Genomic DNA, 17,143 nt, shown 5'->3' with positions numbered 1-17,143 from the left:
ATCTGTCATCTAGTTATAGCGTGCAACCCCAGCTCTCCAACTCTTCCATCAAACCTCTCAATTGACGCACATTTTGCAACTGATTGTGTGCAGGACCTCAAACTCCACGTTGCAAATGACTGGGCAGGCATAGACCCTGGCAGCACCGGCCTCATGACATACTCGACCCGCAGGACTCTCATCGCCTGCCACTGGCTCATTCTTCCATGTTTTGTTCAGCTTCTCCATGTCTTCCTTCAGCTGGTCCAGGCACTGACTCAGGAATTCATGGGCATCCTAAACAGGCCAAACCGTGGAAAGAAGCAATCAGAAACAGGAATGCAACGTGGCCACCCAGCCTGTCTTAAGCTCTCATGGCTAGCAGACCGTCAGACTGTAAGACGGAGTCTGAGCCAAACCAGACTCAGTTGTACAGCACAGAATCAGGCCCTTTGGCCCAATGTGTTCATGATGACCTTTATGCCCATCCACATTGCTTTAATATACATTGTTTTGTAGGACAGCTTCATATTTACAGTACTGTGGAAAAGGCACACACATATAGCTTGGCTACCCACTTCTACACAGTACTGTACTTGTCAATGTGGAGCCGAGAGAGAGTTTGTAAACCTGGAGGGAGCAAACGATGTTGGGAATGGTCAGGGTGGGGGAGGGGTGTGGGACAGTTGGCAGAGAAGGAGGGCGGTGGTGGTGTGGGTGCAGACACACACAGTCGTGAGACATCAGGCAAGGCCAGTTGATTCTAAACAATCGGTTTATTGATTACAGAATGTCTCACAAATGCTTCCTGCTCCCTCACCTCTCTCTTCCCCTTTTCCCAACCATGATTCCTCTCCCTCTGCTCCCTTCCCACTCTTAGTCTATAATAGAGACCCATATCAGAATCAGGTTTATCGTCACTCACAACGTTATGAAATTTGGTTTTTTTTTGTAATACATAAAATCACTACAGTACTGTGCAAAAGTCTTAGGCGGGGTGGGGTTGGGTGTGTGTGGGTGTGTGTACGTACACATATACACACAGACATAACTCAGACTTTTGCAAAGAACCATATTTTTATTGTTTCTTTTAAAAATTGTGCTTAATGTGGTATTTTATGCTGCACTGGATCCGGAGTAACAACCATTTAATTTTCTTTTATGTTCGTGTACTGAAGAATAGCAATAAACAACCTTGAATTCTGAATTTGTCCACATTAGATCTGTATCCTTCTATGCCTTTACTACTTCATCATTAATGTAAATATCTCTTGATTGAACACAAGAGAATATGTAGATGCTGGAAATCCAGAACAACACACACAAATGCTGGAGGAACTCAGCAGGTTAGGCAGTATCTATGGAGAGGAATGAACTGCTGATGCCTCACAGCTCAGACCCTTTATCAGGACTGGAAAGGAAGGGGAAAGAAGCCAGAATAAGGTGTTGGTGGGGGTGGAGGGGTGGAAGGGAGAAGTACAAGCTGGCAGATGATAGGTGAGACCAGGTGAGAGGGAAGGTGGGTTGGTGGCATTGGGGTAATGGTGAAAAGCTGGGAGGTGATAGGTGGAAGAGATAAAGGGCTGAAGAAAGGAGGAATCTGATAGGACAGGAGAGTGGACCATGGGAGAAAGGGAAGTGGGGGGGGGGGGGACCGGAGGTGTTGGCCAGGTGAGGATAAGAGATTGAGTGAGAGGGAAACTGGAAAGGGGAATGGAAAAAAAAGAGCGAATAGAGAGTGGGGGAGAAATTACTGGATGTTAGAGAAATCAATGTTCATGTCATCAGGTTGGAGGCTACCCAAATGTAGCATTGGGCATTGATCTTCCAAATGAGAGTGACCTCATTACGGCAGTAGAGGAGGCCACGACCGACATGTCAGAACGGGAATGGGCAGTGGAATTAAAAAGTGTGGCCACCAGAACATCTCACCTTTTGTGGTGGACAGAGTGAAGGTGCTCGACAAAGCAGGCACCCCTCCACCCCAATTTACATTAGGTCTCACTGATGTAGAGGAGATCACATCAAGAGCACTGGATCTCTTGACTGTATTTAACTCCACCATGCCCTCTGGCAGTGAGTTGCAGATATCAATGACTTTCTGTGTGTAAAAAAAACCCATCAAAAATCTTTAAAACTGTTTCTTCTCCCCTTTAACCGGTGCCATTAACCAGGAAAACAGGTTGCAAGACACTACTCTAAGATCAATCTAACTCTTCCCTCCTACATAGCCCTCCATTTTTCAACCATTCATGTGCCTGACAGTCTCTTAAATGCCTCTAATGTATCTACGCGTGGAAAATACTTAGTCCTACCTTAAAACATAACATCGAACATTGAACACAGAAAATAGAACATTACTGCACAGGACAGCCCTTTGGTCAACAGTGTTGTGTCAACCTTTGAACCTACTCTAAGTTCAATCTAACCCTTCCCTCCCTTTCAGCCCTCCATTTTTCTATCATCTTTGTGCCTATCTAAGAGTCTCATATGTCTCAAACATCTGTAACTGCTGGTTAGCTGGTTAGACAATCTAACCCAACGCTTAAAAATTCATATTTCACCCTCACACAAATATACATTTTCATTTTAATTTAATATTAGAATTGTTGATTGAAAAAGGGCCAAGTTCACATTATTGCAGCATTTCAAAGACATCTGGGCAGGTATATGGATTGAAAAGGTTTAGAAGGGATCTGGGACCAAACTAAGCAAATGGGACTAGCTCAGGTAGGCAAACATATTGACATAGATGAGTGGGCCAAAGGGCTATTCGGGTCATAGTCTGCTCTGCCATTCCATCATGGCTGACTTATTATCTCTCTCAACCCCATTCTCCTGCCTTCTCCCCATAACTTTTGATGCCCTAACTAATCAACCCATCAACCTCCACTTAAAAATACCCAATGACTTGGCCTCCACAGCTATCTGTGGCAATGAATTTCACAGATTCACCACCCTCTGGCTAAAGAAATTCTTCCTCAACCCTAAGAGGACATCACTCTATTCTGAGGCTTTGCCCTCTGGTCCTAGACACTCTCACTATTGCAAACATCCTCTCCACATCCACTCCATCTAGGTCTTCCAATATTTGATAGGGTTCAATGAGATCTCCCCTTATTCTTTTAAGCTCCAGTGAGTACAGGCCCAGAGCTGTCAAACACTCCTCATATGTTAACTCTCTGGTCCCTCAAGCCTGCCTTATTTGGAGAAATGTTTAGGGCCAAAAACCTAAATCAGGACTGACACAGGAACTCTATCAAACAGTGGAGTGTAGGAGCACAAAGAGTGACCATATAGAGATGTATAAAATCATGAAGATCTATATTCTGAATGTATAGTCTTCTTCCCCCAGGGCTGTGAGTCAAGATCTAGAGGACACAAGTTTAAGACAGAGGCTCCCACTCACCCTCGGTTAATGGTAGGGGTCCATGGCGTAAAATGGTTGGGAATCCCTGGAGGTGAGAAGGGAGAGATTTAATAGGAAACTGAAGGGGAACTTTTTCTTGCAGAGGGGTGGTCAGTAGATAGAACACTGAACATTCCCAGACTGTTTGAAGGACTTTGCAGTTTGATATTTAGTATTCTGAGTGTCACTCGCTTGTTTTTTGCCATTTGCGCAATTTGATCTTTTTTTGTACGTTGATTGTTTGATGTTTTCTTTGAACGGGCTTCATGTTGTTCCTTTGTTTCTTGGCTGCCTGTGAGAAGATGAATCTCAGCGTTCTACACTGTAAACATAGAATAATAAATGCACTTTGAACCTTTGAGGAAGTGGTTGAGGCAGGTAAAGTAGTATCATTTAGGAAGCACGTGGACAGGTACAGGACATGGAGTGTGGGACTGCGTGGGAAGTTAGTTGAATGCAGGAAATTGGGACTAGCTGTGTGGGCACTGTGGGCTGGTTGGGCTAAGGGCCTGTATCCTTGCTATAATGCTCTATGACTTTTTGTACCACCCCATACATAGTTACTCATGGATGTTGTCTTTGGACTAGATTGTCAGAATAGCCATGATTTCATTGGTTAATGGAATATCTGTCCTGATGAAGGATGTCAGCCCGAAACGTCAACTGTTTATTCCTTTCCATAGATGCTGTCTGACCTGCTGAGTTCCTCCTGCATTTTGTGTGTTACTCTGGGTTTCCAGCATCTGCAGAATCTCGTGTTCAGTATATGGAGCAAGAATGCAGAAGTGGTTGAGGCAGGTACATTAACACCATTTAAGAGGAACTTGAACAGTTATATATAGGAAAGTTTAGAGGGATGTATGCCATAGGCAATTAATTAGGACTAATTTAGCCAGAAATCTTGGTCGGCATGGACCAATTGTACTACGTAACTCTAAACCCAACACTGGAGACGTAGACAACAACCCCCTCTAATGGCAGGCAAGCTTACTGCATCACCTTCACAGACCTCGGATTCAAAACACAACAGTTTGCACAAGACTAGAAGTCATCGGAGCAGAATTTGGCAATTTAGCCCATCTAGTCTGCCAACCATTCCATCATGGCTGATTTATTATCCTTCTCAACCCCATTCTCCTGCCTTCTTCCCGTAACCTTTGACATTCTGAGTAATCAACAGCCTCTCAACTTCTGCTGTAAATATATCCAATGACTTGACCTCTACAGCTGTCTGTAGTAACAAATTCCACAAATTCACCATCCTCTGGCTAATGAAATTACTCATCTCTGATCTAAAGGGATGTCTTTCTATTCTGAGGTTATCCCCTCAGGTCTTGGACTCTGCCACTACTGGAAACATTCATACAAATTTTTAAGAATACAGTAACATTTAACAGAAGCCTGAACTGTGACAGCTACCAGACATCAGTTTGCTTTCACATTTGTCTGCAGTATTTGTACAGCCTGATTTCAATATTCCTACCTGTGCAATTCCTTGTTCCTTGCCAGTTTCTTCCTTTGCTTCAGAAATAACAACAATGAATGGATTGATAAGACAATAGAAAATTTCCCACCAAAAATTTAGTGATAAACACAAGAGATTTTGCAGATGTTGGAAATCCAGAGCAACACACACCCCAAAGAGGAGGAACTCAGCAGGTCTGGCAGCATCTATGGACGGGAATAAACTGTCAACATTTCAAGCAGACACACTTTGGAATTATCTGGTCATTAAATACTTTGCTCTTATTGGCCCTTCTATTACTTTTTAAAGATCAACACCAGATCAATACCATACCTGTTTATCTAATGCAAACTTATTTTTTCCCAACAACTGTTAGTCCCATGACACACTATAAAGCAAATGTTGATTATTCCTAGCAATCAATAGGGACGGCATAGTAGAGTAGTGGTTAAGGTAACACTGTTATAGCACCAGCTGTAAGACTGGAGTTAGTGAGGAGTTTGTACACTCTCCGTATGACCGTGTGGATTACCTCTAGTGTCCACACACATTCCAAAGACGTACAGATTTGGGTTAGTGAATTGTGGCCTTGCTATGTTGGTGCTGGAATCGTGGCAACACTTGCAGGTGACCCCCACCATATCACAAAGAATGATACAAATGATGTAATTCACAGTATGTTTCAATATACATAGGACATATAGAGCTAATCTTTAATCAATCTCTAGCAGATATTGAAATGAGAGAGAGAACATTATCTACTGGAGGCGCCTTTGGGAATCAAAGACACTATCAATTTCCAGACCTCACCCAAATGTTTAATCATCACCTTTCCTGAGATATAGGAGCTTGAAAACCTGGTCAGCCAGGATCACAAACAGCTTCATCCCCACTGTTCATCAGACTTCTGACTCAATCACCTCTCTCACATCCCCTTCCCAGTGGTGCTGCCACCTTCTCACACTCTTAATTCTACAGTACCTCTTCCATTATTGTCACTTCAGCATTTCTTAAGCACTACCTAGCTTTGCACCATTATTTTAGTGCTCACCATATTTGTTGTATTTAGTATTATATTGGGAAAATGGTACAGTAAGAGATATCTTACATACCATACAGATCAATTCACTGCAACAGTGCACTGAGGTAGGACAAGGTAAAACAGTAGCAGAATGCAGAATGAAGTGTACCAGAGATTCATTCATACACACACACACAAAATTCCAGAGGAACACAACAGGTCAGGCAGCATCTATGGAGAGGAATGGAGAAGAATAAAGAGTCAACATTTTGGGCAAAGGCTCTTCACCAGGACCCATGGTCTCGATCTGAAATATTAACTGTCTTAATTTGTGGGCTTCAGACAGCCAAGGAATTTCATTGCACCCCGGCGTATCTGACAAACTAATCCAAACCTCCCTTTCCTTCACTTCCATTCCAAAGCTGTTGTCATCCAAATCACTTAGGGATAAGCTTAGAGACAGCACAGAAACGGGTTTCAGCCCATCTATTCCGTGGTGAACTGTTATTCTCCCTCATCACATTGACACACACCTGGACCGTAGCACTCTACACCCCTCTCATCCATGTACTTGCTTAAACTTCTCTTAAATGTTGCAATCAAATCTGCATCCATCACTTCCGCTGGCAGCTCATTCCACAGAGTGGAGATCCCCCCACCTCTGCACCCCCCCGCCCCCAGGTTCCTCTTAAACATTTCACTTTTCAATCTTAAACAGTGACCTCTAGTTCTCATCAGATCCAACCTCAGTGGAAACAAAGAGTTTGTCCCAGCTTTGGTCTTTGTTCTAATTCCACTTTGCCCCACATCCTACACAAGGGGCTTTATCAATGACAGAAAGCAGACCATCCCATTGCAGCAGTCACCAGCCCAGCCCCTCAGTCCTGACACCTGTGATCCTTACGTTCTGCACATATCCTGAGAACCTCTCTGCAGTGGCTGATATGGCGCTCTTCACCTTCTTCAGCAACTCCTTCTTTACCTCCATGCTACAGTTATCCTTCTTCACCATGAGCTGGACAAACCGCCTGCCAAAGATTAAACACACAAAGGTCAGAGGCAACACTAAGCTGCAAGAAGCAGCTACACACCCACTCTCCCACAGAACAGACAGCATGAAAATATTGCTTCCCAAAGTTCAAAGTAAATTTATCAACGCTGATATACAATCACTGGCCACTTTAAATATTAAGTACCTCCTGTACCTAATAAAGTGGCCACTGAGTGCACGTTCATGGCTTTCTGCTGCTGTCCATTTTGAGGTGCGATGTGTTGTGTGTTCAGAAGCTCCTCGACACACCACAGTTGTAACATGTGATTATCTGAGTTACTGTTACCTTCCTGTCAGTTTGAACCAGTACGGCCATTCTCCTCCAACCTCTGTCATTAGCAAGGAATGTGACCACAGAATGTCACTTGATTTTTTTTTTTTAAAAAGGTTTTTTGCATCATTGTCTGTGAACTCTAGAAGCTGTTGTGCATGAAAATTCCAGAAGATTAGCACTTTCTGAGATAATCAAACCAACCACAATCTGGCACTAACAATCATTTCTGGGTCAAAGCCACATAGATCACACCTCTTCCCCATTCTGATGTTTGGTCTGAATAACTGATCCTTTTGATCACGTCTGCATGCTTTTATGCACAGAGTTGCTGCCACGATGGGCTGATTAGATATTTGCATTATCAAGGTGTACAGCTGTACCCAAAAAGATGGCCAGTGAGTGCATAAAACCATATACTACCTTGAGATTTTTTTTTTTGTAAACCTCTGGAAGAAAATTCAATTAGATTACATTCAAGTTTATTGTCATTGTGCCAAGTACAAATACAAAGCCAATGAAATGCAGCTAGCATCTATCCAGAAATGCAAAGAATAGTGTTATTTACAAAATAACTGTGAATAAAAAGTAAGTGTTACAGCACACAAATATAAAAGTACCGAAACAGTACAATATGGGTGCAATACTGCTTAGTGCTGTGATGTGAGGTTCAGCAGGGTCACAGCCTCAGGGAAGAAGCTCTCCCTGTGCCTGCTGGTGTGGGAGTGGAGGCTTCTGTAGCGCCCACCGGATGGGAGGAGAGTAAAAAGTCCATGGTTAGGGTGAGATGCATACTTGATAATGCTTTTCGTCCTGCCCAGGCAGTGTTTATGATAGATGTTCTCAATGGTGGGCAATTGGGTGCTGATAATCTGCTGGGCAGTTTTCACCACACGCTGGAGTGCTTTGCGGTCTGATACAGGACAATTGCCGTACCACACTGAGATGCAGTTGGTGAGTATGCTCTCAGTGGTACAGCAGTAAAAGTCTGTCAGTATCCTGGGACAGAGGTTAGCTTTAAGAAATACAAAGTAAAGAAATACAATAGAACTAATGAAAAACCATACACAAAGATATGCTAACGAAGAAAAATTGTACAAATTAAAAATAAATAATACTGAGAACGAGTTGTGGAGTCCTTGAAAGTGTGTCTGTAGGTTGTGGAATCAGTTCAGAGTTGCGGTGAGTGAAGTTTTCTGCACTAGTTCAGAAGCCTGATGGTTGTAGGATAGTAATTATCCCTGGGGACTTGATGGTGTGGGACCCAAGGCTCCTGTACTTCCTTCCAGATGGCAGGAGGGGGAGGGGGAGGGGGAGGGGGAGGGAGAGGGAGAGGGAGAGGGAGAGGGAGAGGGAGAGGGAGAGGGAGAGGGAGAGGGAGAGGGAGAGGGAGAGGGAGAGGGAGAGGGAGAGGGAGAGGGAGAGGGAGAGGGAGAGGGAGAGGGAGAGGGAGAGGGAGAGGGAGAGGGAGAGGGAGAGGGAGAGGGAGAGGGAGAGGGAGAGGGAGAGGGAGAGGGAGAGGGAGAGGGAGAGGGAGAGGGAGAGGGAGAGGGAGAGGGAGAGGGAGAGGGAGAGGGAGAGGGAGAGGGAGAGGGAGAGGGAGAGGGAGAGGGAGAGGGAGAGGGAGAGGGAGAGGGAGAGGGAGAGGGAGAGGGAGAGGGAGAGGGAGAGGGAGAGGGAGAGGGAGAGGGAGAGGGAGAGGGAGAGGGAGAGGGAGAGGGAGAGGGAGAGGGAGAGGGAGAGGGAGAGGGAGAGGGAGAGGGAGAGGGAGAGGGAGAGGGAGAGGGAGAGGGAGAGGGAGAGGGAGAGGGAGAGGGAGAGGGAGAGGGAGAGGGAGAGGGAGAGGGAGAGGGAGAGGGAGAGGGAGAGGGAGAGGGAGAGGGAGAGGGAGAGGGAGAGGGAGAGGGAGAGGGAGAGGGAGAGGGAGAGGGAGAGGGAGAGGGAGAGGGAGAGGGAGAGGGAGAGAATGGCCTGGATAGTGGGGGTACTTGATGGATGCTGCTTTCATGCAGCAGGTCAGCACTACATATTGTGCCGAAGGGCCTGTGCTGTATTGTTCCGTGTTCCAACCCATACTCCACTGAGACGCAAGCAAGAAAAGGCCTTGCGCTACCCCATACACACCCCAACCCCACCCAATACTGACTGGCAGAAATGTTGTATTCACAATCCCAGTGACCCGTGTTTCTTGACAGCATGTGCATGGGCTATATTAGTGTGCATAATATAAACGTGAAATTAACACTTCTACAGAAAGTGTTGGTAACTTCACAAAACTGCAAATTCACATCACAACATAGAACACAGACGCTTTGGCCCACTATGATGTACTGGCCTTTTAACCTACTCTAAAACCAATCTAACCCCCCCTCCCCACATAACCCTCTATTTTTCCTTCACTCAGGTGCCAATCCAAGAGTCTCTTGTATCTAATGCATCTGCGTCTACCACTACCCCCGACAGTGAATTCCACACCTACCACTATGTGTACAGAACCTACCTCTGACACACTCCCTATAGGTTCCTCCAATCACTTTAAAATTGTGCCCTCTTGTATTAGCCATTTCCACCCTGGGAAAAAGTCTCTGGCTGTCCACTCGATCTATGATTCTGATCTTCTTACACATCTCTATCAACTCACCTCTCATCCTCCTTTGCTGCAAAGAGAAAAGCCCTAACTTACTCATAACTTATGCTCTCTAACCCAGACAGCATCCTGGTAAATCTCCTCTGCACCCTCTGTAAAGCTTCCACATCCTTTCTGTAATGAGGCAACCGGAACTGGACACAAACCAGGGTTTTATAAAGCTGCATTATTACCTCACAGCTCTTGATCTGAATACCCCGACTAATAAAGGCCAATATCAATCGCCTTCTTAACTATCCTATCAATTTGTGTGGCAACTTTGAGGGAATCTAAGGATGTGGACCCCAAGGTCCCTCTGCTCTTCCACACTAAGAATCCTGCTATTACCCTGTACTCTGACTTCAAGTTGTATCTGTAGATTCTTTGATTCTTTCCCAGATGATCTGATTACACTGATCCATATGGCTTAAGCTGTGCATTCTGGAGGAGGTAGAGTATCTGAATAAATCTCTTGTGCACCTTCTCTAAAGCTTCCACATCCTTCTTATAATGAGGTGACCAGAAATGAACACACTACTCCAAGTGTGGTCTAATCAGAGTTTCTCTAATGCAGACAACATCCTCCACAACATCTATAAAACTTACACATCCTCATTCTTTCTATAAGGAGGTGAGCGGAGCTGGACAGTTCAGAAATACTTACTTCAGTAGAGTATTCGCTGGGATCTTCCTCCAGGGGATTCCCTGCTTCAAAAGGTCCATTGAGAGAGACTGAAGAGAAAACAGGGACTGCAGGATGGCATTCATATAACAGGTATTGCCAAGGTTTGAAAACCTGCCGACCAAAGCAGACAAATGCCATTAGACAGAGCAGAGGCACAACATCCCAATCAGGAAGCCAAGTATGGCACTATGTCTCTTGAATCTGTTTGATCAGCTATCAAGATAATTTTGCAGTCACTTGCTCATCAAGTGGCTAGACAAAGCTCAAATGCCATCTACAAATTTGCTGCTGATACAACCATTGTTGGCAGAATCTCAGATGGAGATGAGAGGGCGTACAGGAGTGAGATATACCAACTAGCCGAGTGGTGTCACAGCAACAACCTTGCAATCAACGTCAGTAAGACCAAAGAGCAGATTGTGGACTTCAGGAAGGGTAAGACAAGGGAACATACACCAATCCTCCGAGAGGGATCAGACAGAATGAGCAATTTCAGGTTCCTGGGTGTCAAGATCTCTGAGGATCTAACCTGGTCCTAACATACTGATGCAGCTAAAAAGACAAGACAGTGGCTATATTTCATTAGGAGTCTGAGGAGATTTGGTCTGTCACCTAAAACACTCAAACTTCTATACATATTCCTTGGAGAGTATTCTGACAGGCTGCATCACTGACTGGTATGGGGGAGGGCTACTACACAGGATCTAAAGAAGAACGTTGTAAAATTAGTCAGCTAAATCATAGCTACTAGCCTCCACAGTATCCAAGACATCTTCAAGGAGCAGTGCCTCAGAAAGATGGTGTCCTTTATTAAGGACCCCCATCATCCAGGACATGTCCCTTTCCTGATCGTTACCATCAGGAAGGAGGTACAGAGGCCTGAAGGCACACACTCAGCTATTCAGGAATAGCTCCTTCCACTCTGCCATCCAATTTCTAAATGGACCTTGAACCCATGAACAGTACTTCACTTTTTTAAAAAAAATTCTGTTTTTGCACTGTTTCTAATTTAACATGTATATATACACATACACACACACTTACTGTAATTCTATATTTTCTATATCATGTATTGCACTGTACTGCTGCCGCTAAGTTAACAAATTTCATGACATATGCCAGTGATATTAAACCTGACTCTGATCAAGTAACTGCTTTAAAATATTGAAAGACAACCCCCTCCCACAGTCACCTTTTATTTACTTTATTTAGAGACACAGCACAGTAACAGGCCTTTTGGCCCAACGAGCCAGCGCCACCCAAATATACTCATGTGACCAATTAACTGACCCACCCATACCTCTTTGAAATGTGGGGTCACATGTGAATAGCGTCAGAAAGCAAGCTTTCGCTATGTTGGCCTTTATAAGTCAATATATTGAGTACAGGAGTTGGGATGTTATGTTGAAGTTGTACAAGACATTACTGAGGCCTAATTTGGAGTATTGCATGCTGTTTTGGTCACCAACCTACAGGAAAGATGTGAACTAGGTTGAAAGAGTACAGATAAAATTCACAAGGATATTGAAGGGTTTCAAGGACCTGAGTTACAAAGAAAGATCGAATAAGATAGGACTGTATTCGTAAGGAGGTAGGAGATTGAGAGGCAGTTTTGATAGAGGTATATAAAATTATGTGGGGTATAGATAGGGTAAATAAAAGCAGACTTTTTCCGAGGTTGGGTGGGACTACAATCAGAGGTCATGGGTTAAGGGTGAAAGATGAAAAAGTTTAAGAGGAAACGTCTTCATTCAGAGTGCTGTGAGTGTGGAATGAGCTGCCACTACAAGTGGTGCATACGAGCTCGATTTCAATGTTTAAGAGAAGTATGGATAGGTACATGGATGGGGTACGGAAGGCTATGGCCCCAGGCACAGGTCATTGGGAGTAGGCAGTTTAAGTGGTTTCAGCATGGACTAGATGGGCCGAATGGCATGTTTCTGTGCTGTACTTCTCTGTGACTCTATGTGGAAGAAAACTGGAGCAGCGAGGAAACCCACACAGTTTCAATGAGAACAGACCAACTCCTTACAGACAGCATCAGGGATTGAATCCGGGTTGCTGGTGCAGTTATCGTTTGTCATCAATATCACCTATGTAGCAGACTGGATGATGCCAAGATTGGAGGTGCAGTGAGGACGGCTATCAAAACTTACTGTGGGATCTGGACCAGGTGGAAAAATGGTACGTGGAATTTAATGCAGACAAGTGCAAGCTATTGTACTTAAGTAGGACTAACCAGGGTAGGTCTTACACGGTGAGCGGTACGGCCTGTTTCTGTGCCAGTGTTCTATGACTCTGTGCTACTGGACCACCGTAAACTTTGTTGTTTGATGTTCCCCAGATGATGCAGCAAGAATTCTGAGTTAAAAGCTGTCAAGGAAAGGTCTAGTTACTGTACCACACCAAACTGCAGCCGTCTTTACCACTTTCTCTGGCAGTTCGCTTCACATACGCATCACACTGTGGAAAAAGCAGCCTCTCAGTTCCCTTTTATTTATTTTTCTTGCAAAGTGGACATTTTTCTTCATTATCCCCTCTTTCCCAAAAGATTGCTCAACTTAATCGTAGGTGGATAAAATCAGAAAGGGGAACAAAACAAGTAACAAAAACCAAATCAATTACAAGTGAGTGTTAGAAGGTTGTATGGGAAGATAAAGCTATTAAACAGGAAGTACTGAGCAGCACTTGGGCTGAGCAATCACTGCAGTGACACATAGAACAGTAAACCACAGAAATAGGCCCTTCAGCCCACAATTTGGAGTACATTAAGCAGTTCTGGACCCTTATCCAAGAAAGGCTGAGCTGGTGTTTGAGAAGGTTCACAAGAATGATCCCAGGAATTAAAGGGTTAGAATATGAGGAGCATTTGATGGCTCTGGCCTGTACTCCCAAGTTTAGAAGAATGCAGGATGATGTAACTGAAACCTACAAAATATTGAAAGGCCTGGATATGGTGGAAGTGCAGTGGATGTTTTCTATAGAGGGGGAATCCAGCACGAGAGAGCACAGCCTCAGAAGAGAGGGATATCCATTTAGAATACAGATTAGAAGAAATTTCTTTAGCTAGAGGGTGGTGTATCTGTGGAATATATTGCCAAAGACAGCAGTGGAAACCAAGTCATTGAGTATATTTAAAGTGGTGATTAATAGGTTTTTGATTAGGAAGGGCATCAATGGTTACAGGGAGAAGGCAGGAGGATGGAATTGAGAGGGAAAGATAAATCAGCCGTGATCGAATGGCAGAGCAGGTTCGAAGGGCTGAAAGGCCTGATTCTGCTCCTATATCTTATGGTCTAATGCAAGCTTTGAATCTGACAGCTGCAGTAGGCTTGTTCACCACTAGAGAGTGTTGTTGTCTGCATCTCCAGTGATGGGATAATAAACCAGCCACAATGGAATGGCAGAGCAAACTCAATGGCCCAATTCTGTTCCCATGTCTTATGACCCATGGTAAACATTGAGAGGTATGCCGCTCTCACAAAACACCAGTGAGAGCAAGGTGCTAAGCGGGTCAAATCACAGGAGGAGTTCAGTGTTGAACACAGATGGGAACATAAGAAACCTAAGTACCAATAGGTATTGGGTACTGGTGGAAAGATTTCTGTGGATAAGCCTGGACTGGTATTTTATAGTCTGAATTGTGTTAAACTAATTAAACAAATGCCCAGCAAGATTCAGTCCAGTACCATTGATGGAATTCCCCGGAACCGTCCTTCCAGACTCTCACGAATCGATGGAGCGAGGGGGTCAGGACAGCATAGCAGTTACTGTTTTGCTTTACAGTGCCAGCCACCACTGACTGAAGTTCAATTCCTGCCTTTGCCTGTAAGGAGCTCGTACATTCTCCCTGTGACCTCATAGGTTTCCCCCAGCTGCTCCAGTTTGCTCACACATTCCAAAGACATACAGGTTAGGGCTAGTAAGTTGCGCACATGCTAAGTTGGTGCCAGAAGCATGGCAACACTTGCGGGCAACCCCCAGCACATTCTTGGATTGTGCTGGTTGTTGATGCAAACGACACATTTCACTGTAAGTTTCAAAGTACATGCAATAAATAAAACTAATCTTCTAAATCTTCTTCTTCATATTCTTCATTCACTCAACTGGATTGGAGAGTTTCAGTTAAAAGACAGCAGCGAGGGTTCAATTCCCACTGCGGTCAGTAAGGCGTTTGTATCCTCTCCTGGTGACCATTTGGGATTCCGCTGAGAGATCTGTCTTTCTCCCCCCCATGTTGCAAAGACGTTCGGGGTAGGGTTAGTAAGCTGTGGAAATGCTATGTTTGCAATGGAAGTGTGGTGACACTTGCAGGATACCCACCACATCTTTGCCGATTTGACACAAATGACGCATTTCACTGTAGGGTTTGATTATCTATGTAACAAATAAAAACTTTGTCATGGAAGGTCCAAGCCCAGCTGCGAAAGGAGGATTGGGCATGGGGCTAGCAACATCATCCTGTAAAATCCCAGAGACCATAAGATATAGGAAAAGAGGTACAGAATGTCAACAGAAACTCCAAAGACCTGATCTCTGGGAGAGGAGGGATCTTCAAAGATGGGCTACACCGCGGGACAACTTGAAAGACTGGCCCAGGACAGAGGGCTTTTGGAGAGCTGCTGTTGGCAGCCCATGCCTCAGTAGGGGTGATGGACTTAAGAAGTGACAAATAAAGCTAATCTCTCTGAAAAGACCAGGTCCATTAGCAGAATGGCTGGTTCAGAGCTCCAGTCAAACAAGACACCAGAGGTGGGCCTGGTTCGTGCAGTTGACCAGGAGCCTGCCTCATTCCTTACCCTTGAAGCTGCTGTGGGAGCTGGGTTGGATGGGGCACCCGTGGCTTATTCCATCCCATGTAATCTTGATTTGGACGCAGTTTCTTCACCGACTGGGGTATGGGCTGAGGTAAAAATCCCAGGTTTCTTTTTGCCGAGGGAAATTGACCCGAAAGGCCAGACCTGTCAGAAGCAAGCAAATTAAATAAGTCAACCCAACAATGTTTATCCTGTTACTGACCCCTCTTCTTTTATTACCTTTGTACTCAATAGTTTAAAGTTCACAGTACTGTGCAAAAGACTTAGGCACTCTAGATTTTTTATCTGGTTTCATACAGCATGCCACGTACAGAGCCCTGATCTCAACATAATCAACACTGTCTGGGATTACCTGAAGCAAGCAAGGCAGCCAAAGTTCTGCAGAGGAACTGTGGCAAGTTCTCTAAGACGCTTGGAACAGCCTACCCCAGCCGATTTTTTTTTTATAAAACTGCATGACAGTGTAATTAAGAAAATTGATACCGTTTTAAAGGCAAATGGTGGCCATAACAAATATTAGCAACACACATCAAAGTTGCTGGTGAACGCAGCAGGCCAGGCAGCATCTCTAGGAAGAGGTACAGTCGACGTTTCAGGCCGAGACCCTTCGTCAGGACTAACTGAAGGAAGAGTGAGTAAGAGATTTGAAAGTGGGAGGGGGAGGGGGAGATCCAAAATGATAGGAGAAGACAGGAGGGGGAGGGATGGAGCCAAGAGCTGGACGGGTGATTGGCAAAAGGGATACGAGAGGATCATGGGACAGGAGGTCCAGGGAGAAAGACAAGGCGGTGGGGAACCCAGAGGATGGGCAAGGGGTACAGTCAGAGGGACAGAGAGAGAAAAAGGAGAGTGAGAGAAAGAATATGTATATAAAAATAAATAACGGATGGGGTATGAGGGGGAGGTGGGGCATTAGCGGAAGTTAGAGAAGTCAGTGTTCATGGCATCAGGTTGGAGGCTACCCAGACGGAATATAAGGTGTTGTTCCTCCAACCTGAGTGTGGCTTCATCTTTACAGTAGAGGAGGCCGTGGATAGACATGTCAGAATGGGAATGGAATGTGGAATTAAAGTGTTGTTTGTCTGCATAACAAATATTGATTTCATTTAGTTTTTTTTCTACTGCTCTTTATAGCAATGTTTTAGATACTCTCATTTCAATATTTTGAAAACATCTTCACCTTACGGAATGTTTCTTTTACATGTGCCTAATACCTTTGCACAGTACTGTATGTCACCATAAACTACCTTGAAACACATTTTTGCATGATTTACAGAAAAACAAATACAATAGAATTTATGAAACACCATATATAGCAAAAACTGACAAACCAGTGTGCAAAAGATGATAAATCATGTAAAAAAAATAATAATAATAAAATAAATACTGAGAACATGAGCTGCAGACTTGACGAAAGTGAGTCTGTAGGTTGCAGAAACAGCTCAGAGTTGTGGCGAGTGAAATTATCCACGCTGGTGGTTATAGTATAATAACTGTTCCTAAAACTGGTTTTGTGGGACCCAAAGCTCCTATATCTCCTACCCACTGGTAGGGGCAAGAGAGCAAGGCCTCTCTCGTCTTTATTTTGGAGAACAGCTCCAGGAAGGTCCCTGGCCTTCCCTCGTCTCTTTGTGCCCTCAACAAATATTGCTTATCCACCACTTGCTTGCTGACTAACACTGGCTTTTCATTTGACAATACCCAGACTATAAAAAATTCATTCTAAACAAGCTTTTATAACCTAAAACATGTGCCTGGAGGCAGAGGGGTTAGGCTATATAGGGACAGGAGATATACATCCCAAAGAGGAAGAAATATT

General features: G+C 44.4%; 1 protein-coding gene across 2 annotated transcripts in view; it reads right to left on the bottom strand.

Annotated features, from left to right (window-relative positions):
* usp37 (ubiquitin specific peptidase 37) overlaps window positions 1–17,143 on the bottom strand; it is a 102,699-nt gene that overhangs the window by 48,897 nt on the left and 36,659 nt on the right. For both annotated transcript variants that reach the window (XM_063051429.1, XM_063051430.1), the window contains exons 9-12: window positions 15,307–15,468; window positions 10,487–10,618; window positions 6,779–6,902; window positions 71–276 (exon numbers count right to left, since the gene is read on the bottom strand). In XM_063051429.1, the coding sequence (XP_062907499.1) occupies window positions 71–276; window positions 6,779–6,902; window positions 10,487–10,618; window positions 15,307–15,468 (624 nt within the window). The remainder of the gene's footprint in view (window positions 1–70; window positions 277–6,778; window positions 6,903–10,486; window positions 10,619–15,306; window positions 15,469–17,143) is intronic.

This window comes from Mobula hypostoma, chromosome 6, assembly GCF_963921235.1.
Source record: "Mobula hypostoma chromosome 6, sMobHyp1.1, whole genome shotgun sequence".
Classification (NCBI taxonomy): Eukaryota; Metazoa; Chordata; class Chondrichthyes; order Myliobatiformes; family Myliobatidae; genus Mobula; species Mobula hypostoma.
The sequence above is the reverse complement of the archived record's forward strand: the minus strand, read 5'-3'. Positions and strand labels throughout refer to the sequence as shown.